This window comes from Pongo abelii, chromosome 12, assembly GCF_028885655.2.
Source record: "Pongo abelii isolate AG06213 chromosome 12, NHGRI_mPonAbe1-v2.0_pri, whole genome shotgun sequence".
Taxonomy (NCBI): domain Eukaryota; kingdom Metazoa; phylum Chordata; class Mammalia; order Primates; family Hominidae; genus Pongo; species Pongo abelii.
Window position 1 is genome coordinate 117222883 of NC_071997.2, and position 22976 is coordinate 117245858.

General features: G+C 40.1%; 1 protein-coding gene across 1 annotated transcript in view; it reads right to left on the reverse strand.

Moving 5' to 3' along the window:
- The window catches only part of DDX1 (DEAD-box helicase 1), a gene marked incomplete at its 5' end in the record, with an annotated part of 36982 nt that extends 19055 nt beyond the window's left edge, over positions 1 to 17927 (reverse strand). Inside the window, 13 exon segments of the mRNA NM_001133627.1 lie at positions 2562 to 2700; positions 3610 to 3724; positions 3848 to 3924; positions 5384 to 5456; positions 6000 to 6076; positions 6615 to 6698; positions 7268 to 7351; positions 10189 to 10236; positions 12419 to 12515; positions 13124 to 13153; positions 14269 to 14332; positions 14630 to 14681; positions 17882 to 17927. Of these exon segments, the coding sequence (NP_001127099.1) occupies positions 2562 to 2700; positions 3610 to 3724; positions 3848 to 3924; positions 5384 to 5456; positions 6000 to 6076; positions 6615 to 6698; positions 7268 to 7351; positions 10189 to 10236; positions 12419 to 12515; positions 13124 to 13153; positions 14269 to 14332; positions 14630 to 14681; positions 17882 to 17897 (956 nt within the window).
- Between the last annotated feature and the right edge of the window lie 5049 nt (positions 17928 to 22976).

Consider the following 22976-nt stretch of genomic DNA (forward strand, 5'->3'; position numbering starts at 1 on the left):
TTCTAATTCCTATTTTCTGGAAATTCTGATTCAGTATATCCAGGGGAGGGAACCAACACATTTTATATTTTTAAATGAGGTCCTCAAGTTCCTAGGTTTGGACTATTGTCCTAAACTATCATTTTTTTCTCCAACAACACTTTTACTTTTATCCACATTTATAATCAGATATATTTATCCCTATAAACTTGGCAGAAGGTAAACACACATACACATGATAATTTATGCTTATATGCAAAGCACTGTAGGGTTGAGGAATATAAAAGAACCACCCCTGCTCTAAGGAATGTAAAACTGAGTTAGAGAAAAGCTTTGCATATTCAAAGCAAGAAACTTAAAGCAAGTATAGTTCTAAAAAGGAAATAAAAATTAAGAAAATTAAAAAGTAAGGAAAAGTAACACATGACAGTATGTAAGGATCAGGGAAAGGCATGTACAGTCAGTGTATCAGAGGAGGTGCAGACGGCTGGGCTGGGACAGCCAGCTTAGCTTCATTCAAAGATCATGACTTCAGCTGGGTTTTAAGAAGGAAAATGTCCATTTGTACCGAATACCAAACAAGTGGCCCATGACTTTACCATCTTAACCAATAAATTGATTTTATTATTCATCTTCCCCTCTAACTTTTGTCTATAATCATGTTCATTTTTATACATAATCACAGCACAAAAATCAATTCACACTAGCATTTTACATTCTTCCCAAATCCTTTTATAAAGAGGTCCCTGAGTTTCTTACACTAAGCAGATGCCCTGGTTACATGGTATGCTCAAGGCATTTATCGTATTTGTTTTGTTTCTCTCCCCTCCACACTATCCCCACACTTTCACACTTAATTCTGTGAAAGGAAGATTAATTTTCATTGTTGAAGCCCTGGCCCCCAGCCTAAAACTTCACATATGGAAGGTAGATGAACATTTGCTGAATAAGGAACATGCATCAATCTTCAAAACAAAATTAGAAATTATTTTACATAATTTATCCCTAAATAAGTTTGTTCAACCTGTAAATAAGATCAACATTAAAAAGACAGGCCTGGCTGGCACAGTGGCATATGCCTGTATTCTCAGCTACTTGGGAGGCTGAAGCGAGAGAGAATTCCTTGAGTCTAGGAGTTCAAGGCTACAGTGTAGGAAGATTGCACCTGTGAACAGCCACTTACTTCAGCCTGGGCAACACAGCGAGACTTCATATCAAAAAAAAAAAAAAAAAACTTAAAAAAAAAAGACAGGCTTTTGTGATGTCAAAATATTGAAAGCTTCTGAAATTTGATAGTGGTGACAGTTACACACCTTGTGAATATACTAAAAACCAATGAACCAAGAAACATTTGCTTTTTTTTTTTTTTGAGACGGAGTCTTACTCTGTTGCCCAGGCTGGAGTGCAATGGCGCAATCTTGGCCTCAATGCAACCTCCGCCTTCTGGGTTCAAGCAATTCTCATGCCTCGGCCTCCCGAGTAGCTGGGATTACAGGCCTCTGCCAGGAAGCCCAGCTAATTTTTGTATTTTAGTAGAGACGGGGTTTCACCGTGTTGGCTGGGCTGGTCTTGAACTCCTGACCTCAGGTGATCCGCCTGCCTCGGCCCTCCAAAGTACTGGGAATACAGGCGTGAGTCACCACGCCTGGCTGAACTGTACACTTTCAAATAATGAGTTTTATGGTGTGTGAATGTTTCTAGTTTAAAAAGTAATTAAAGGCAAAATTAACAAAAATCAAGTGTCAAATTGACTAACAGAGTGTATTACTTATACGGTATATAGCCTTCTTCAAAGTCAAAGGGATTGCTACTGAGCAAGGTCACTTTAATTTATGGTATCCTTCCAGTGGTAGAAAGAGTCTTATAACTAGACAGTGACCAATCTGAATGTCCAAATGGAAGAAAGCCACCACCGTGATGCAGTCTAGAATAAACCTCGCCAAGTTTACCAACATGCTAGAAATAGAGTGGCACATTTTCTATACAGATTTAGGGAAGAAATAAATTTAACACTGAATGAAATGCTGTCTTCAAAAAATTGTTAGGGCCAGGCACAGTGGCTCATGCCTGTAATTCCAGCACTCTGGGAGGCTGAAGCAGGAGGATCATTTGTACCCAGGAGTTTGAGACTAGCCTAAGCAACATAGTGAAACCCTATCTCTACAAAGGTGGCATGTGCCTGCAGTCCCAACTACTCAAGTGGGAGGATTGCTTGAGTCCAGGAGGTCAAGGTTGCAGTGAGCTACAATCATATCATTACACTCCAGCCTGGGCGACATATTGATATCCCGGTCTCAGAAAAAAAAAAAAATTAGATTTTTACTCCAGTGCTGTTTGACTAACCATGACTTTTCATGTAAGAGACACGGGAAAAAAAATCTCAATTTAAAAAAAATCATATTTATCATTTAGCAAACAAACAGGAGTTTTATATAGAAATTATTAAAGTATATTTACATACTCACACACGTGTATTATGTATACACACTGAATTTCTACTTCATTTTTCTCTACTTTATTCTTCTTCCAAAAAACTTCAAACCAAAAGACAATAAGCATTTCAGCACAAAAGGAAGATTTACCTTAATTTAGGATTATCAATATATTTCTTAAACTGCTTGATGTTATTCAAAGTTTGTTCAGCTAACTCCCGGGAAGGTTCAACAATGAGAGCTTTCGGAGCATTGGGGAGAAACTTTGTTTGTGTCACCTGTGCATTACCTTAGGGAATAAAAAAGATGAGAACACATTCAAAGCACACTTTATAATACTGTTACTTATAAAACATTAGGACGAATATTCTAATATAAACATTTTACATAATAATTGTCAAAAAGTAGAGAAGACAGTCAAACAAAATAAAGCTTAGATTTCTAAAACAAACTAGGCTACTTTAAATTAAAACTATTTGGGCTGGTGGGGTGACTGACACCTGCAATCCTAGCACTTTGGGCGGCCCAAGGTGGGACGATCACTTGAGCCCAGGTATTCAAGGCTGCAGTGAGCTATGATGGTGCCACTGCACTCCAGCCTGGGTGACACAGCGAGATCCCCTCTCTTAAAACAACAATAAAAATCTACTTGGAATAATTCTAATTGATTAATATGTCTAAAAAAAGACTCACTTGTTTTGTGACAAACAGGTTATGAAATATACTTTAAATATTAGATATACAATGGATAAGAGTATAAACTTTGAAGTCAGACTGCTTATATTTGCATTCAGTTCTACCACTTATTTGCTCAGTGACCTTGGGCAAATCACTTAAACTCCCTATTCGTTAGGTTGTCTGTAAAATGGGAAAACTACTACCTTATAGGGTTGTTGTGAAGACTAAACCATGTAAAGCACTTAACGTGGTGCCCTGGCACCGAATAAGCACACATTCTGTAAATATTAGATACCATTACCATTATGATTGGGATCCCAAAATGCCTACACTGAAACCAAATACTTAAGAGTTTATGAATTAGGTTTTAAAAATGAATTTTACTGCTGTGTTAAAAAAAGATGTGTGACTAAACCAGCAAGGAAAGTATATGTAACTCGCTATGAGACGCCTTACTTACTGGAGTTCTCATCAATTATTTTCACTATTCTAGAAATCCTTACCCTTGCAGGTGTAATACCTGAGTGCTGCGATTTGACAATGTAACCATCCGGTGCCTTGGAAAGAGCAACAAAGCCATCTTTTGGTGGAAACTTAAATTCCTCTTCACCGAAGTTAAATTTCAGTTCAGCATTCTAGCATTGAATAAAAGAGAAAATAAAAATTCTTACCCTAATTGAAAACCATCATATACAAAATAATGAAGAGCAAGCAGCTTATAACCACAGCAAATTTTTTCTAACTAGATTCCTAATTACCTTCAAAACACAGGCAGGAAAGAGGGCTTGGTTTTTCATATGTGGTGGTATTTCAAATGCCAGACCAAGATCTTTTCCTTAAAAAACAAGAGAGAGAGAGAGATTAAAACAACCATAAAAGACCTTCCTCATGCTGACAATGTCAAATCTACCAGCTTACCTGCATTCATGCCTCTCTCCTGTCACTATGGATAAACTGTGCTGCCTAAGGCCAGCTTCTTCATTTTTTTACTTTACTCCTGAAACTGTCACCTCTACCCCTCTACATTTTTCATTATTCCCTGTCTACAAGTTCATTTCCATTAGACATTCCAAAGCATATAAACATACTCTCACAGTAAAACACACAAGAAAACCTCCCTTGAACTCACCTCTCCCTCCATTTATCTTCCATTTTTCTTCTCCCTTTTGTAGTGAAACTCCGATTTCCATTTACACTGTATCCACTTTCTTTCATCTCATTCTCTATTGAACTGGCTCCTTATTAGGAGGCTCCCCACCCTCACCCCTTTGCTCCACCAAAACAGCTCTCTAATGCTTTCCACTTGTCAGATGCAGCAGTTAATGCACATTCTTCATCTTGCTAGACTAGACCCATCTGCAGTACTGGACACAGTGATTGCTCCCTGATCCTTCAAACACTTCCTTCACCGGGACTGTAGGACCCATGCTTTCTTGGTTCTCCTCCTGGCCTTCCTCCTCATTCCCCTCTGCTGGATTCTCCTCAATTTGCTGACCCCTAACCACAGGAACCCAGGCCTCAGATCTCTTCTTCTCTTTAACTACCCTCATTCCCTAGGCAATCTCACCCCACCCTCCAATGTGTCTTCAACAAAACAGCCAGAATGGCACTGTTAAACTAAAGACAGATGATGCCACCCCTCTGCTCAAAACCCTCATGGCTTTCCATTTCACTCAAAATAAAAACCAAAGTTTAGATCATGGCCCACATGGCTCTCCATGGCCTGGCCTCACCACCTCATTGACCTAACGTTCTACCACCATCCTTCATCCCCAGAGCACTCCAGATCCAGTGGCTTCCTCGCCGTGACTCAGACACCTCAAGCACGCTTCCATCTCAGGGCATCCACATTTACTATTCCCTCAGTCTGAAATGCTCTTTGCAGAAATCTGCATGGCCTACCACTCAACTCATTTGGATCTCTACTTAAATGTCACCTTATCAAGCCTTTTGACTGCCCTACACAAAAGCACAAACCCCCAAACCGCTATGACTCTCCACTTCCTTCCCCTGCTTTATACCCTCCTTCACAGCACTTACTACCACCTAACATGGTATTATATGTCTGTCTTTCACCACTAGTGTGTAAGCCCCAAATGTCTATTCCATTTTCTTCGGTGCCTCCAGTACTTACCAGGGTACCTTACACATAGTCAATGCTCAATAAATATTTGTTCAAGTGAAGGCAGGGAGGGAGGGACGGGGATTTGAAAAAGAGGGTGGGGGGATTTTTAAAAATCACAATTATTGAATATCATGTATCTTTTCACTACTAAGATCCATATAGAGCGTACCATTTTTGGAGAACTTGACATGTCCTTTATCTATATCAAGGTAACATCCAATGGTATCATGCATAGTGAATTCCTAGAACACCAGAAAGTCAAGTGCTATTAATAGAAAGCAAATTCTTAAATAAAAATACAGCTGCATCAAAAGTATGTGTGTTTCAAAATAATTATTTAAATCAAAAATGCCTATTAGAGCATATGACATATACAATAGTACAAGCATTTGACAGGCTTGTTAGAATCAACATATTTAGGCTCATTCACACTACTGTAGATTTCAGCTCACCAGACGAACTATATTTAGATTTATCATGATCAAAAACAAGAAATCAGAATAACATGTATCAAAGCCAAAATCAAAATGAGGTGAAAAGAGAAGATAATGTAATGTATTTTGGAGGGGATAACAAATGGCATAAAAGAAAAATTATAACTACTACATATTTATCTAGCTTGACAATATTTCTTCACTAAAGTCCAAATCCAAACTTTCTGTGGAAAATATACAGAAAATCTGCTCATTTTGAGAATCATTTCTATACCTTCATTCTGTCATGAGTGATTAAGTATGCAAGAAAACTTACTTATGCTATGTTGAAGTCATAACATAATCGCTTACCTCTCCATAATTATCAAATTGTTTATTATGGGATTTCTTTCCTGTTCCACCAAAGCCAAATCCAAACTTGTCAGTACCTAGATTTAAAAAATATTTTACTTTTCTGGTAAGAGAAAATATAAAATTAAAAGACCTCTAAAAGAAGTAATTTTATTCACACAGTATGTCCATTTCATAAACACACAGGAAAACTATTCCTTAAGTTTCTGAATCCTGCAAAAAACTAAACAGTGCTTAGGCCACAGAGCGTGTGTGAGACTAGGGACACCAGTGATACTGCATCCCTCTCTGCTTTGGCCACTAAGAAATTCAGATGCAAGTTTACAATAACATGAAGCATCTATATGGTACTGTGTGGTACAGATTCACACGTACTAACTTTACCCTGACTCCATTCATATTCTTATCCCTCATTTCATACTGCTATAATATCTGTACTTTTCGTAAGTTCCTTCAAATCCTTTTTGGAACAGGGTGGGGTACAGATAAATGTTGTTTCCATGTCTTTAAAATAAAACCTTTTTATGGTTAAATTTATTATTCCGCTTCCCCATATAATAAAATGTTAACCCCCAAATGTAAATCAATCAATTCAGTTATTTTAGAAACACTTACCTAGGTCCAAAGAGGCCTGCATGGTAGACCACCCGACCCTGCATAAACCTTGGTCATGACAGGATACTTCATAGTAGTGTTTCCCTACAAGGGTAAAATACATTGAGATTTATATAAATCACAAACACGATTCATTTACCATGAAGCCATCTTCTCATTGTTTCTGAATTACACTGGTATGTACCAAATGAAGAATTATAGGTATATTTGTACCATCAAACACCTTCCCAGATCCTCGACTTAAAGCTATTTTTAAAAACTCATGGGCCAGGCATAGTGGCTCACGCCTGCAGGCAGCACTTTAGGAGGCTAAGGCAAGCGGATCACCTGAGGTTAGGAGTTCAAAACCAGCCTGGCCAACATGGTGAAACCCATCTCTACTAAAAGTACAAAAATTAGCCAGGCATGGTGGTGGGCGCCTGTCATCCCAGCTACTCAGGAAGCTGCGGTAGGAGAATCGCTTGAACCCGGGAGGTGGAGGTTGCAGTGAGCCGAGATGGCACCACTGCCCTCCAGCCCGGGCCCTCCAGCCCGGGCGACAGTGCGAGACTTCGTCTCAAAAACAAACAAACAAACAAACAACAAAAAAAAACCCCTCATGTATTAATACATTGCCTCAAAAGTTTATACAAGTGCAGATGCTGTTCAGATACCTTTCATTAATCCTTTAGTAGCTCTACACCCATGCCATTCCTTTACTTCTCTGCTTTGACAACAAAGACCATCTGACCCAATTGCTGGATTTGAGAAGAAAACACAGAAAAACACGTCAGTACAGGTTTTATAAATCATACATTCCCACCCCCCACCACCAAAAAAATCATTCAGTCTCACTAACAAGATAATTCCTTCATTTGTTGCAATGTTCCAGAGACTGAGACTTACTGATTCCTGAGTGATAGTAGTATTTCCCAAGTGTAGTTAACCATTTCATTCCCTGAGTGTCCTTGGCTATGTTGGGGGCTATTTTCTATGCTGCCATTTGACTAAGGTAAGATTTTACAGCAACAAGTCTAGAAAGGATTCAACACAGCTCTTAACCTGACTTGCACTAATAGTAGTTGCACCATCAATACAAATGTGTTTAGATAACTGTTCTCTGGAGTCCTTTAAAGAAACGTACTCAAGGATGATGTACCACTCGCTCATCAATATTTGTCCTGATTTTATACTTAAATTAGAGCTTGAGTGACTATATAACTAAAAGATAACAGAACTGTCTCTAGCTTGTTCCTCAATCCATGGAAGAAACCATATGGGAAACTAGGAGAAAGCATGAATAAATAAGCATGTATTTGTTACTTGCTAATATTATAAGGGCTCTAAAAGATGAGGTATATTCCATATTATACATCGTAATCAGTCTCAGTGATGTCCACATAGTAGGTGCTAAATGGTTTTAAGTAAAGATTCAGCTTTTTGTCTGTACTGGAAAAAAACTATAACTTCTGTCCTGGTTCATCTTTCCAACTCGTATTCTGAACTTGAAAGTAGAACAAACTGTTAAGCACCTCAACACACATCTTCCTACACTTTTCAGAAATTAAATTATTCAAAGTATGAATTCTTACCCATATGGGTACTGAATTATGTAAAACTAAACTTTTAAAAAGTTATCTAGGAGCTTCCAGGATAGCTAAACACATGACAGTTCCTGAAGGGTGTCACACCCAGTGAGGGGAGAAGCTCCAAGCCCCTTCCCGTACTTCAGCCTATGCATCTCTTCATCAGTATTCTTTATAATAGCTTTAAAAATAAACCAGTAAACATATTTCCCCGAGTTCTGTGAGCCACTCTAGCAAATTAATTGAACCTGAGGAAGGAGTTGTAGGAACCCTGATTTAGAGCCAATAGGTTAGAAGCATAAGCCACAACCTAGGCATCAGATGCGGGGGACAGTCTTGTGTGACTGAGTCCTCAACCTGTGGGATATGATGCTATCTTCATGGAGACGGCGTCAGAATTGAATTGAATTACAGTTCTCAGCTGGAAGAAACCATAATGGGAAAGTAAGGAAAACCATGAATAAACAAACATGTGTCTGTTACTTACTCCATCAGTTCTCAACTGGTAAATGCTGAGAACTGACTGCTTGCTTGACTTGTGGGAAAAAACCCCACACATCTGCTGTCAGAAGCATGCTGTGAGAGTACACAGGGAAAATGGAGTTTATTTATTTCTCTATATTCTCAGAATTGGTGTCAAAATCAGGGTTTGCTAGAACTGCTTTGGCTCACAGAACTGTGGTTTGAAAAGAAAAAGGATAAAAGGGTAGGGGATGAGGAACTTTAGGTTTCTTGGTGGCCACACGATCACCTGTGTTATGGAGCCACAGCTGTGCTACACTCAGTTACTAATGGTAAAAGTCATCAGTGGAATTTAGAGTTGGATCCAACTCCTGAGGAGCTGGTTCACTGGATGCATACGAAAACACAAATAAGAACCCACGAGGCGGAGCTTGCAGTGAGCCGAGATCGCGCCACCGCACTCCAGCCTGGGCAACAGAGCGAGACTCTGTCTCAAAAAAAAAAAAAAAAAAAGAAAATGCAAATAAGAAAGAAAAAAGTATACAGTCCTTTGGTTACTATTATCTGTAATAGCTAAAATGAAGTAAAAGAGTGCTGGGTCGGCCCTTGATGTGAGACTACATTCAGATTTCAGTCCATCTGAGCTTTGGTCACCAGCTTCAAAGCTGACCCCCAAGGGAAAAATTATGCAGGACCAACAAAAAGTACTCCTAAGACCTGCGGTCTCCAAGAAGGCAGTCAATGTGGGGAAGAGCAAAATCCAAACACTCTGAAACTGGAGGGTATAGTGTGAAGGAACTGTTAGATTTTCTAGATCAGTATCATAAGCTTCCTGAGGAGCCTTTGCTAAAATGCATTCTGAGAGTAACTACTTTCGGAAAGTATCTTTGGTTTTAAATGCAGCAGAATAGAAGGGCATATCTGGGTTGATGCAGGTCTCGCTGCTCACTATGGAACAATCACAGACGGCTCTATGCATGATGGAGGTTATTCCCAAGTGAACAGCCAGCCTGGTGGATTGGATAAAAGCTACTGTAAGGTCTGTTAACCCCACGAAGGAGGACTGTCCAACTCCACCTATAAATACTTTCTTTTATAATTTCTGCATTTTCTATTTGGGTTAGGAAAGTTTTGCCACTGCTAAATTATACATGTAGTTTTCTGTATTCAAATTCATACATATATATTTAAGTCCTAAATACATATGGAATTTATTTCTAATTATGATATGAGATAGAAGTCAATTTTATATTGCTCCAGATGGATCATCAATTGTGTCAGCACCCTTTACTTAATAAACCATCCTTTTGTCTCACTGAAATGAAATATAATTATTTTTCCTGCATATAACTTCTCATATATGCTGAGATTTATTTCCATTATATTCCACTGTCTATTCCTATGTCAGTTCTATACTGTTTAATGATAGTGACTAGATTCTAACATCTGGTAAATTAAATCTTAATCTTATTTACTTGGTGTTCTCATGTATTATTTTTTAAAGTTTCTGAATTACAAATGAGCTGATGGAAAGCCTATCCACTTACCAAAAGCAGATCCTCTGTCATATGGGTTCATCTGCCATTTGTTCAGCACTAAACAAATTAAAATAAGAAAAGTTACCCACAGATATATAAAATTTAAAATGCTTGGCCAGGTGTGGTGACTCACGCCTGTAATCTCAGCACTTTGGGAAGCTGACGTGGGCGGTTCACTTGAGGTCAGGAGTTCAAGACCAGCCTGGCCAACATGGTGAAACCTCATCTCTACCAAAAAAAAAAAAAATACAAAAATTAGCCAGGCATGGTGGCGTGTGACTGTAATCCCAGCTACTCGGGGGGCTGAGGCAGGAGAATCGCTTGAGCCTAGGAGGTGGAGATTGCAGTGAGCAGAGATCAAGCCACTGCACTCCAGCCTGGGTGACAGAGCGAGACTACATCTCAAAAATAAATAAATAAATAAATAAATAAATAAATAAATAAATAAATAAAATAAAACGCTCTATTAAAAAAAAACAAGTATTTTATATACCTTAATTCCTCTAGATTCAATATGGTTTTATATATTATTTAGAATACACAAGTAAAACTTGTTTTTATTAAAAGCAAAAACACAATTGAAAAATCAGACATGTTGAAGATAATCATCACTGGTCTGTCTGGACCTAAAACCTTATCTCCTCACTTGCTTGCTTCAGTGCGCTCTCTATCAGATGATACTGATCTCTGTCCTTACTTCTAGGTCACTATTAAAATGAAGTTTAGGTAACTAAACAAGTTGACTTCAATTATAAAGGAAATAACTGATCACCATTTCAGAGTCTAATTATCTTGTAACTATCAAAAAAAAGCAAGTCCTTTATCTTAATTCAATACCACATTCAAAAGTCACACATTTTTTTCATCCTCCTTTTTATAGGATTGGCATTTTCCTTTTCTGACACATCTTAATAGTTTGTTAAGATGTATGTATATGTATAAACTAAGAACTGTAATAAAGAGAGCCCTACGTGCTTTCTAGCCCAACTTTCCACTCACAGTAGAAATTCTTTCTAGATTATTTCTGGTCAAAAGATATCCATCATCAGCTTAAACATTTTGAACACTGTAGAAATAACTTTGACGTTCTCCCTTGCATTGTGGCTCAATGTAGCTATTAGGAAGGACTTTAAGTTAAACAGAAATCTTCATCTAAACTATTTCTAATTGGTCCTGGTCCTACTTTCCAGAATAATTATTTTCTCTCTAGTTCTCTTCAATAATTTAACAATTATCCCATCTCCACTTTTACTTCTTCTCCATGTTTAAATTTCTACTTTATTCCTCACAGGATGTGACTTTTAGAACCATTATCACTATGGTTATTCTCCTTTAGGAGTGTTTTCTTTTACCACCATTTCTCATAAATGACGGCACAGTTGTTACAAGTTCTGAAACCATTTTAGAATGGGCCAACAGTGTAAATAGTTACATCAATTATCTATCTCATAATTAATTTACATGAGTTCATAGGTTCCACATTATACATTTTATGTATAACATTACTTTGAAACAACTGAAAAGAATATGTTAATATGACAGGTTCACTGGTCTTCAACTTGCTGTTTTGTAACAATCCTGTTTTGTATAATGAAACAAGAGTGACTTAAAATATGGAAAAAATATTATTAAAATATAACAAAACAAAAGATTAATTAAGATAGAATGAAATTTAGAAACCATTCAACAGAAGCAACACAATTTAAAGACAAAGAAACTGTGGTAAGATTGATTATGGTAGAGACAGTATCAGAAACCTAACAAAAAGACCAATTTCCATGTAGATAGGACTGCACATAAGAAACAACTTTAAAATTTATATTTTAACTTCCTAGGTGGTTCCCTTCTTAGAGGAAAAAAAATGCCTCTGTTCCCTGTAAGGCAATACTTCCCACCAGCATGGGTTTTTACTCCATAAATTATTTGTAAAATCCTTCCTTAATATTTTTGTAAAATGTACCTATTTTCCTTTAGCATTAAACATAGAAAGTTATAAGGTTAAGAAAAACACTATAATATCAAAATGTAATCTCCAAAATGCCAGTGTTTTCTCAAAGGGAACAGTGTTTAGGCTCTCAACAACATTTAGCATCCCTGGTTTCCAGGGTTCCAGATCCCAATACCACCCCCCAGATATTGACAAGATTTTTAAAATGCATACCCAAATCTCACTTTCCTAACTGTCAGTGATGAGAACCGATGATTTCTATAAAAGGAAATATCAATTTATAAAAATTACCTGAAGCACCAGTTTTAATTGTTGTTTTTCCTTTTTTGCCTTCCTGTTGGTCTTTCAGAGTTTCATAAACTATCTGGATAACTGGAATACTAAAAGCCTATCAAAGAAACAAAAAGTATCTATATTAGTATTCAGATATTAACAACAGTTTAATAACCAATATACATGACAAAACTTATACACACACATCAACTAATTATACAAATTCCAGATTGCTACTACAATTTCATTTGCCCAAACCAAAAATACCAGTCAGACAACAGAGAGTGGACTAAATGAAGGAAATAGGATGCAGCTAACAGCACAAAATGATAAAACAATGGAGACCAGTAGAATGAACCTACACTAAAGAGGAAAAATATCATCCAGTCTGACGAATTATTTCTCTAGTCTAGGCCAGTAGGAGATCAACTTCTGTATGTAACCTTTTCATTTTAAGAGTCATCATATTAAAATTCACAAGTGAGTATAAACACTAAAGCTACTGTGACTCTCTAACACCCATTTAAAACTATGTTCTTAAGGTCATACTTTTTTGTAGCTCTTCATAATTAGCTGGCAACAAAAACATCATTTTCAGTAGCAAGTAATTAATTCCTTACCTTTTAGAGGTTGCTATTTTATTAAATATTTCAAAGTAAAAACTACTGTTCAAAGCTATTTTAAAATTCAACTTTTAGAAAGTAAATATAATTTATTACTTACACCAGTTTTGCCACTTCCTGTTTCTGCAGCCTGAATGAGGGGAAAAAAGTTGATTTTACAGATTAAGTTGTCTATTAAAGAGATCAAACTAACACCATAATATGTAGAAATCTTTAACATTTGACGGGCTACCTGTATTTTCACAGTGCCTCCAGATATCCAGGCTTCCTCTGTCAACTCTGACTACAGCCCATCTTGTTACCTTTCCCATACCCTTAAGAATCTTCTCTTCCCTTTCCTTTCCCATTGCTACCATTCAAAGGGAAGCTCTCATCATTCTAATCTAGATTATTATAAAAGTATGCGAACAACATCTAATCCCAGAGCTATACTACAATCTGCTACTCAAATTAGTCTTCATAGAAGACTAATACTCAAATTCTTTAACAAGACACTTGAGAAAGAGCCCAAATAACCTGATCCATTACCTCTCTACCATTTTATTTCAAGTTTATCCCCCATCAGCCACATATTTTATGCTACCATCCAACTGAAATATTCCAGGGTCATATCCTACATTCTACTATTCGCTGGCCCATGCTTATAACTCTAGCACTTTGGGAGGCCAAGACAGGAGGATCGCTTGAGGCTGGGAGTTGGAGACCAGACTGGGCAGCATAGTGAGACCCTGTCTCTACAAAAAAATACAATAAATTAGCTGGATGTGGTGGTGTGTACCTGTAGTCCCACCTAATTGGGAGGCTGAAATAGGAAGATTGCTTGAACCCAGGAGTTTGAGGCTGCAGTGAACTATAAACACACCACTGCACTCCAGCTTGGGCAACAGAGCTTGGCCTTTTTTTAAAAAAAAAAAAAAAAAAGAAATCTGCTTCCTCTAAGCAATCCCTATGATCCTTCAAGCAAAAAGATAACTGGACTCCCACTTGAATTCTGTACTACTCTGCATCTCTTATGAAGGAGCCACATTCTCTCTGATACGAGATTCATTCTTAAACATGTCTTATTGCCCTCGTTGGTTTAAGCTTCTCAAGAGTAAATACTTACCTGAAGCTTTTACCTAATAGTCTGAATACAGTATATGTATCATAAATGTTTGTGAATAAAGTTAAAGTATCATTTTTAAGCCTATGCAATTCTTAGAATGTGTCCCCAGCTCCCAATCACCTCATCAAATTTAAACTTACCATAAGTACATCACCTCCTCCTAAGATCAATGGGATAGATTCAGCCTGGATATCAGTTGGGAGGCTAAAAGAATCATATTTGAAGAATTTTAGTTACTGGGAAAAAAAATCGCCTAAGCAAATTAAGTCATGTTAAACTTTAAGCCTAAAAGAAAATTTTACGTGGTAAATACGATCCATCTTATTCCACTAGAAATATGTCAAGGTTAAAAAAAGGAAACTTTCCACAATTTAGAAAATCACAAAAAAAAACTGATTTTCACTTACCCAACTAGACACAAAAATATTTGATAAAATCACTAACAACTGTTTAAATTATAAAACATCCTCTCCCAGGTACATTTAAGCTTTATGTACTTACAGCCAATCCATCTCTTCTACAGCTTGTGCAATCTCAGGCATTACACCCATCTCTGAAAGTAAAAATTAATTTTAAAAACCACATAAACTGAAGTGAAATCATAAATTGCATTGCTCTCAAAATTACTATTCATAAAACAGGGTAAAGATTTTGAAGGATAGCTCAGTTACATCAAATCTACTGAGCGTGGCACTGTTGAAAGAGCACAAGTTCTGGAGAAAGACTTGAGCTCAAATCTAAGTTCTCACTTATTAGCAAGTGACCTTAGGCAAGGCTATAAATCTGTTTTCTCCACACAAAATGGGGCTGATATTGCCTACCTCGCAGGGCTATATGAAGACCAGAGATAATCATGTAATGCAACTGGAGCATGATTGTCACCTAATAAACTGTAGCCACTGTAGTGCCTGTTTACTTCTCATGACTTGTGAAAAGTCTGCCAAGCATACACAAGGTTGTTGCATTTAGAGATAATGTGGCAGTTATGTGCCTTGGCTATTCCAGGACCATGTGAATACCCTCAGCAACTGGAGAAAAATGAATAGACAAGTGGAGAGCGCCCACATTTATTGGCAGCTGTAATCAAAATTCTGATTAACTGAAGAGGGAGGGGCCCGTGGTGAAAACATGGGCACCTGGAAATGTCAGCTGAAGAACTGCTCTGTTCTTAACTGTATACATATCTCAAAAATTCTACTTCAAGGCCCATCCTAAATGAATAGAGATGAGTTGCTCCTAACTCGGTTTTGTCATTTTATCATTTCTCATATGAACTGTAGAGGGTAATTATATATGGAGTAGTTAGTTGGATTACTTAAACTTTCCTTCCAAAAGACAAGTGATTTTTATTTTAATCTGTATTTATAAAGTATAGCTTTTATTATTATACAAATATATATCCCCATAAAAAAGAACAATACTCAAATATTCCCAAGCCCCAGAAATAACCAATTTTGAAATTCTGTATTTCTTGCCATCGTGAAAAGGCATAAAGCAAACGTACAAATTGAAAATATTCTTCATAAAATTATGTAGCTTTTTCTTTGCATCAGATGAGAAGGATCATCATTTTCAAAAAAGAAGGCTCTCCTAACTTTTTCTTTTTGTTTTTTCTTTTTTTTTTTTTGTTTGAGACAGTCTCGCTTTGTCACCCAGGCTGGAGTGTAGTGGCACGATCTCGGCTCACTGCAAACTCCATCTCCCAGATTCAAGCAGTTCTCCTGCCTCAGCCTCCCGAGGAGCTGGGGCTACAGGCCCATGCTACCACGCCTGGCTAAATTTTTTTCATATTTTTAGTAGAGACAGGGTTTCACCGTGTTAGCCAAGGTGGTCTCAATCTTCTGACCTTGTGATCTGCCCATCTTGGCCTCCCAAAGTGTTAGGATTACAGGCATGAGCCACTGCGCCTGGCGCTTTCCTAACTCTTAATCTCCTCAGGAAAAAAAAAAATCCATAGACAAACTAATGAAGATCTAAAGTTGAATATCCAGGCAGGCCTTCCTAAGAATTAACCTGTATTACAGTCTATGTTCTCTCTCCTAAAATGCAAACTGCTTGAAACAAAGGAGTGGTGTGTTCTTACTGCATATGGAATACTGCAAGCTGAAGCTGTTTGCAAAATTGTTATACAAGAAACAACATGTCACTTTTCGTAAATTCCAGACAACCTCTTGTACCATTCTGGTCATGTTCCCTGCAAGTTTTCTTTGAAACCAGACCTTAAATATATAATACTTTTAACAGTTAAGGAAAAATTAGAAACATTCATGAAATTCCAGTTTTGTCTTATTTCATATCACAGACTCTTTTTCCAGTCCTTTATCTCTAATATTCATGAAATTTGTGTATGACTCCCAAAGATGTGAACCTATAAAATGACTACCTAGAACTATCCTACAGACCTTGGCTCTAAAATCTTGTTTTAGGAGAATGTTGGGAAAAGAAAAACAGCAACAACTCTGAGCAGATTTCCAATTGAATCCTATTAGAAGATGTAACTGAAACAGTCAGAAATCTTACATGACTGTTGCACTTTAGGAGGCTGAGGTGAGCGGATCACCTGAGGTCAGGAGTTCGAGACCAGCCTGGCCAACATGGTGAAACCCCCGTCTCTACTAATAATACAAAAATGAGCAGGGCACGGAGGTAGGCGCCTGTAATCCCAGCTACTCAGGAGGCTGAGGCAGGAGAATTGCTTGAACCTGGGAGGTGGAGGCTGCAGTGAGCCAAGATCGCACCATTGCACCCCAGCTGCACTCCAGTTGGTGGGGGTCCTCCCACCAACACCCCCTTTCTCCCCCCCAAAAAAAGAAAAAAAAATCTTACATGACTGGAGACTTGGAATTCCTAATATTCTTACAGAAGAAAACCAAAAAATATAAAATACTACAACATCTGAAGTCATCTTAAAAAGTTAATAACATTAAAGGACATTAGGCCTAACGTGATACATTTATATAGCAATAAACGTTACATAAGTGCTACATAAATGTGTCACGTTTAGCACATTTAAGGCTGATTCCTAAAACTGGATGCCTAACAGGAGGATGATAAAGCAAGAGGGGAAAATATCAACTGTCGGGTTCGATAAGCCACATCAAATCATATTTGGAATAAAGGAGGGTAGCAGACGGCAAATAAATATGAATTTTCCAAACTTATGTTGGACTGGAAAATGCTTTCCCTTTAGCTTCAACACTGAACATTAATGTTGCTATAATAGCGTTTAAGAACAAATAAAGATCAGGTTTATGCCTGGAACGTTTTGGAAGGGCCTGAAAAAAATGGACAGAGGCAGGATCGTCATTTTTCCCCAATGACTCCTCCCCACGCCGTCTCGCCTCTTTGCCTGGCCAAGCCCAGATGAGCCGCGGGCAGAAAAGGGTTCCCAAAGGGTCACTGCCACGTTAAGAGGCAGGAGGCCCAGGCGTCTGAGAGCCGCCAGAGCAACGCCGTCGCCTAGATTTTGCAGCCGAAGGTGCACTGGCAGGAAAGCCAAGTGGAGATTGGTAGAAGGGAAAGGGCAGGGGGAGGGACGTCCCGGCCCGCTCCTGGAAAGAATTGTTCTCCCAACCCGAGCCACGGCCGCCCCCGATCCCGCAACGCGGGTCCATCAGGGGCTGCAGCGGACAGCGCCCTTCTGTCTCCCTGACCCCTGTCCGCTCCCGCCCCTTTAGCTCCCCGCGGGCCGCCCCAGGGCTGAGGCGTGCAACAAGCCGCCCCATCACCCCCAGAGAGTTTCCACAAACGCACCGGAGAAGGCCGCCATCTTCACCCCGTCCTCCGCGGCTTCGCCCGCTTGCTCCCTCCCTCCCTCCCGACACGGCGCGGCAGTGGCGGCGCGCGCTTCCGGCCCCTGGTCTTCGGCGTTCGGAGTCCGGGCAGGGACTCAGCCCCGGGAGAACGGTTCCGATGGAAGGAAAGGCCCGCGCCGGCCCCGCCTTATGCGCTTGCGGCTGAGCGGACCGCTGGGACCCAGGGCCTCTGGACGCTGCCTTCGTCCTGGGCACCATGTGTTCGGAGCACACTACGCGGTATCAGGGTCACTGCCACAGAGAAGGAAGCAGACGTTTGGTGATTAGGGTCATCCAGTGGGCTCAGGCTGACACCACACCGTGCCCTCCCCACTCAGTCCCCCAACTTTACAAAGATGAGCAGGGCGTTGGTGTGTGAATGACCTGGAGAGATGGACTGGATTCATTGCCCTGAGCACCAATACTAGTGAGTGCCTGGCAGCCAGTAGGTATTTGTTACATTTTTTTTAACTGAAATAATGATTTAGGTCTCAGTCCCTTCACCCATGTTTGATGTCGCTTTTATAATTTCGGGTTTGACTTCCATGCAATTTTGACTCCTTTCTCTTTGCAGAGAGATGGGGAAAGTAAATGAGGAATCCTCCCAACCAGACACTGTCAGGAAGGTATTAGAATCTTTAGAAGAGGACTCTAAAATTCGGGAAAGTTAAGTCACTTATCTAAAGACACACGTCTACCGAATGGCAGCGTGGGATCTGAGCCACATCTGCCCAACGCGAGGGCGCGTGCTGTACTATCTGTAGCCTGCCCCAGCGTGTCATAGAGAAAAGTGGAACCCTGGGGCAAGATACAATAGGGTTGCAGCGGCCGGGCGCGGTGGCTCACGGCTGTAATCCCAGCACTTTGGGAGGCTAAGGCGGGCGGATCACAAAGTCAGGAGATCGAGACCATCCTAGCTAACATGGTGAAACCCCTTCTCTACTAAAAATACAAAAAAAAAAAAAAAAAAAAAAAAAAAAAAAGAAGAAGAAGAAGAAGCCGGGCGTGGTGTCGCATGCCTGTAGTCCCAACTACTCGGGAGGCTGAGGCAGGAGAATCGCTTGAACCCGGGAGGCAGAGGTTGCAGTGAGCCGAGATCGCACCACTGCACTCCAGCCTGGGCGACAGAGCGAGACTCCGTCTCAAAAAAAAAAAAAAAAAAGAAAAGAAAAGAAAAATAGGGTTGCAGCTACTTGGGAGGTTGAGGCATGAGAATCACATGAACCTGGGAGGCGAAAGCTGCAGTGAACCGAGATCGTGCCACTACACTCCAGCCTGGGCGACAGAGGGAGAGTCTGTCTCAAAAAATAAAAAAAATAAAAAATAAAAATAAAAAAGATAGAATAGGGTTAGAAGTACAGATTTGGGAACCATATTCTGAGTTTGGATTCTAGCTCTGCCACTTGCTTGCTGTGTGACCTTGAACAAGTCATGAAGCTTCTTTAGGCTTCAGTTTACTTACCTGTGAAATAGGGATGAACAATAGTACCTTTCTCATAGGATAGTTATGAGGATCAAATAAAATACATAAAGCACCTAAAATAGTGCATAGCACATGGTAACAATATAACTAGCTCTGTTATTACTATTACATGTAACAGGATTCACCGGAAGCTCCAAAGGCCCAGGACAATACACTCAGCCCTGCAGCTTCACACTTCCAGGGGGCACTATTCACATTATATTCTCTATTCTTGTTATATTTTATCTAAATAATACCCTGAGAGTTATGCAGTGTAGCAGTTTTGAATGGATACCAAGTACCCCCACATTCCAAGGAGAGATACAAGACCCATATTATGCAGCACTTGCCAAAGGGAAATCTGAAATCTAATTTTCGTGTCTTTAGCCAATGCCCACCTTTAAAGTGTGAAAAATTGGCTGGGCATGATGTCTCATGTCTATAATCCCAACACCTTGGGAGGCTGAGGCAAGGGGATCACTTGAGCCCAGAAGTTCAAGACGAGCCCGGGAAACATAATGAGACCCCCATCTCTAAAAAAAATTAAAAATTAGTTGGGCATGGTGCACACCTGTAGTCTCAGCTACTTGGGAGGCTGAGGTGGGAGGATCTCTTGAGCCTAGGAGGTGGAGGCTGCAGTGAGCCATGATGGTGCCACTGTACTCCAGCCTGGGTGGCAGAGCAAGACCCTGTCTCAAGGAAGAGATAAAGTATGAAAAAATTAAAGATGCAAATTAAGAGAAAAGATTTCTGTGAAAAGAATGTGTTTCAGGGAACTACTCTGAGAACTTTTGATCTGAGAGTTTGGTAAGCGCAAGGACTGCTCTGAGAAGCTGTCCCTAGGAGGACCTGAGGTGGCAGGGCAGAAAATGAGATAGAGAGAAGGAGAGAGAAGCCAGCTACAGGAGCTAACTGCGTTTCCAGCAACTGTGGGGGAATCGTGTGACATTTTTTCCCCAAGGGATAAATAGATCTGTGGAGAGTGGACTGGAAGTTTTCTTCAAAGGGAATGTGCCCAAGAGACTTCCTGGAGGAGCTAAATGATTCAGCACACAGACCCCACGAAGAACGCAGTGGCATCCTTACCTTCCAAACTGGAAAAGAGATATCCCTTGTCTCATGGGAGTTGCGTGTGGAGGATGCCAGCAAGGAGAATCTCCAAGATACCACAAAAAGTTCCCTCTGAGAGAAACAATCAGCCTTGAGCCTGTCTAAGCCAGAGAGCACCAGAATCAGATCACCACAGCCCCAGCCAAATAAAGATGTGTACCCACCCCCCACCCCATCCCCTAGACTTTATCCTTCCCAGGGGTCAGAAACAACAGCTAATGGGAGAGGTGAGTGCAGAAAAGAGACTGACCCCATCCTCCATCCCACTGCAGGCTTCTGGCATGGAATAGGCCAAGCAGGAGAGGAGGAAGCCATAATGTTGGTTGAAGTTGTGAATTTCGATCATGATACTGGACATGATAGTTTACAGAAACGAGGGTATAATTAGATGCAAGTAACCAGACAACTTTTCATTGTCTCAGAATGACCAGAAAAGCTCTGGAAGATGCCAGAGACTTCATCTAGGTCAGGGGAAGAAATAACCCATAGAGATGATTTCAAGGTAACAGATAATGTTTTCCATTTGTGCCTTATCAAGTTCAGCTCACTTAATATACTGCTTTAATAATTATAGATATTTGTATGTATGTATTGCAGTGCCCTCAGTAATGCAAATTGGGATATATGAAATGGGTTTGTGATTGGCTCCTCTCCTTGGCAGGTAGAATAACACCAGGCAGAGAAACAGCAGCCAGGCCCTTCACCAAACCAAAAGATAGAGGATGGGTGCCTTTCAGTCCGGTATTTTGCTTGTCTAGTCTCCCCAAGAATAGGTTGATTTAATGGTTGCCTACTAACTGGGAGATTCCTAGAAACCCTGGCCTGGTCCCAGAAACCAGGACAGACACCACCAGGTGGCACCAAACTGTAGCCAGACTGGGAAGAGATTGGACTGGACCCTAAAAACTCCCAGCCTAGGCTTTTGTTCATTTGTCTCCATTTATACAAATGGACGTGAGACATTTAAGGCGGGTGATGGAAGTCTTCAACAACTGGATTGTGGTGCTGGTTGCACAGCTCTGTGAATCATTGAATTGTACGCTTATTGAATTTTATGGTATTTAAATTATACCTTAATAAAGCTGTTTAAAAAATTATAATTAAAAAACACATATGGCTGAGCGTGGTGTCTCATGCCTGTAATCCCAGTACTTTGGGAGACCGAGGTAGGTGGATTACCTGAGGTCAGGAGTTCAAGACCAGCCTGGCCAACATGGTGAAACCCTGTCTCTACTAAAAATACAAAAAATTAGCCATGCTTGGTGGTGGGCGCCTGTAATCCCAGCTACTTGGGAGGCTGAGGCAGGAGAATCACTTAAACCCAGGAGGTGGAGGTTGAAGTGAGCCAAGATCATGCCACTGCACTCCAGCCTAGTTGACAGAGCAAGACTCTGTCTCAAACACTCAAACACACACAGACACACACACAAACACACACACACACACACACACACACCTCCCAGCCTGGGCTTGCCCCCAATATTTATTTTTTTTAACCTCAGAATAACCCCACATTTTCTGTAATTGGGTTGTTTGGGCCCAACTAATCATGTGATAGGGAAGTTTTACTATGTTATCCATGGGCCCAAGATATTATGCTATGTATTTTCAAGTAAGCTATATTACAATTATATCCCACTGTAGAGCAAATGGTTTTGCAACTACTAAGGCAGACCTGAAAAAAATGCCTTCAGGTATCTGGGAAAGTGTAGAGAGGATGGGTCCTGGGAAGGCCTCTGTAGATGGACCACCCAAAAGCCATACACAGTTCCTAGGTTAGCTCATTTGTGCTGCTATAGCAAAATACCTGAGAATGGCTAATTTATAAGGAACAGAAATTATTTCTGCCAGTTCTGGAGGTTGGGAAGTCCAAGATTAAGGTGCCAGTAGGTTTACAGTCTGGTGAGGGTTTGGTTTCTGCTTTTAAGATGGTGCCTTGAACACCGTGTCCTCCAGTAGGGAGGAGCTCTATGTCCTTACATGGCAGAAGGTACAAGGGCAAAAGACCAAATGCTCCATGAAACTTCTTTTACAAGGGCTTTAATCCCATTCATGAGAGCAGAACCTTCATGGGCCAATCACCTCTTAAAGGCCCCCCTCTTAACATTACATTGGCAACATGAAGTTTGGAGGGAACAGTCAAACCATAGTGGTCCCCTTTCCCATTGCCTTTCTTTGTTATAGAAATTTGAAAAAGGCTGGACGTAGTGGCTTATGCCTTTAATTCCACCACTTTCGGAGGCCAAGGTGTGAGTAAGACTTAAGCCTAAGAGTTCGAGACCATCCTGGGCAACATAGAGAGTCCCTTTCTCTAACAAAACTTTAAAAAATTAGCCAAGCATGGTGGCACACACCTGCAGTCCACCTATTTGGGAAGCTGGCCGGGGAGGATCTTTTTTTTTTGTTTTTTGTTTTTTGTTTTTTGAGATGGAGTCTCACTCTGTTGCCCAGGTTGAAGTGCATTGGCATGATCTCGGCTCAC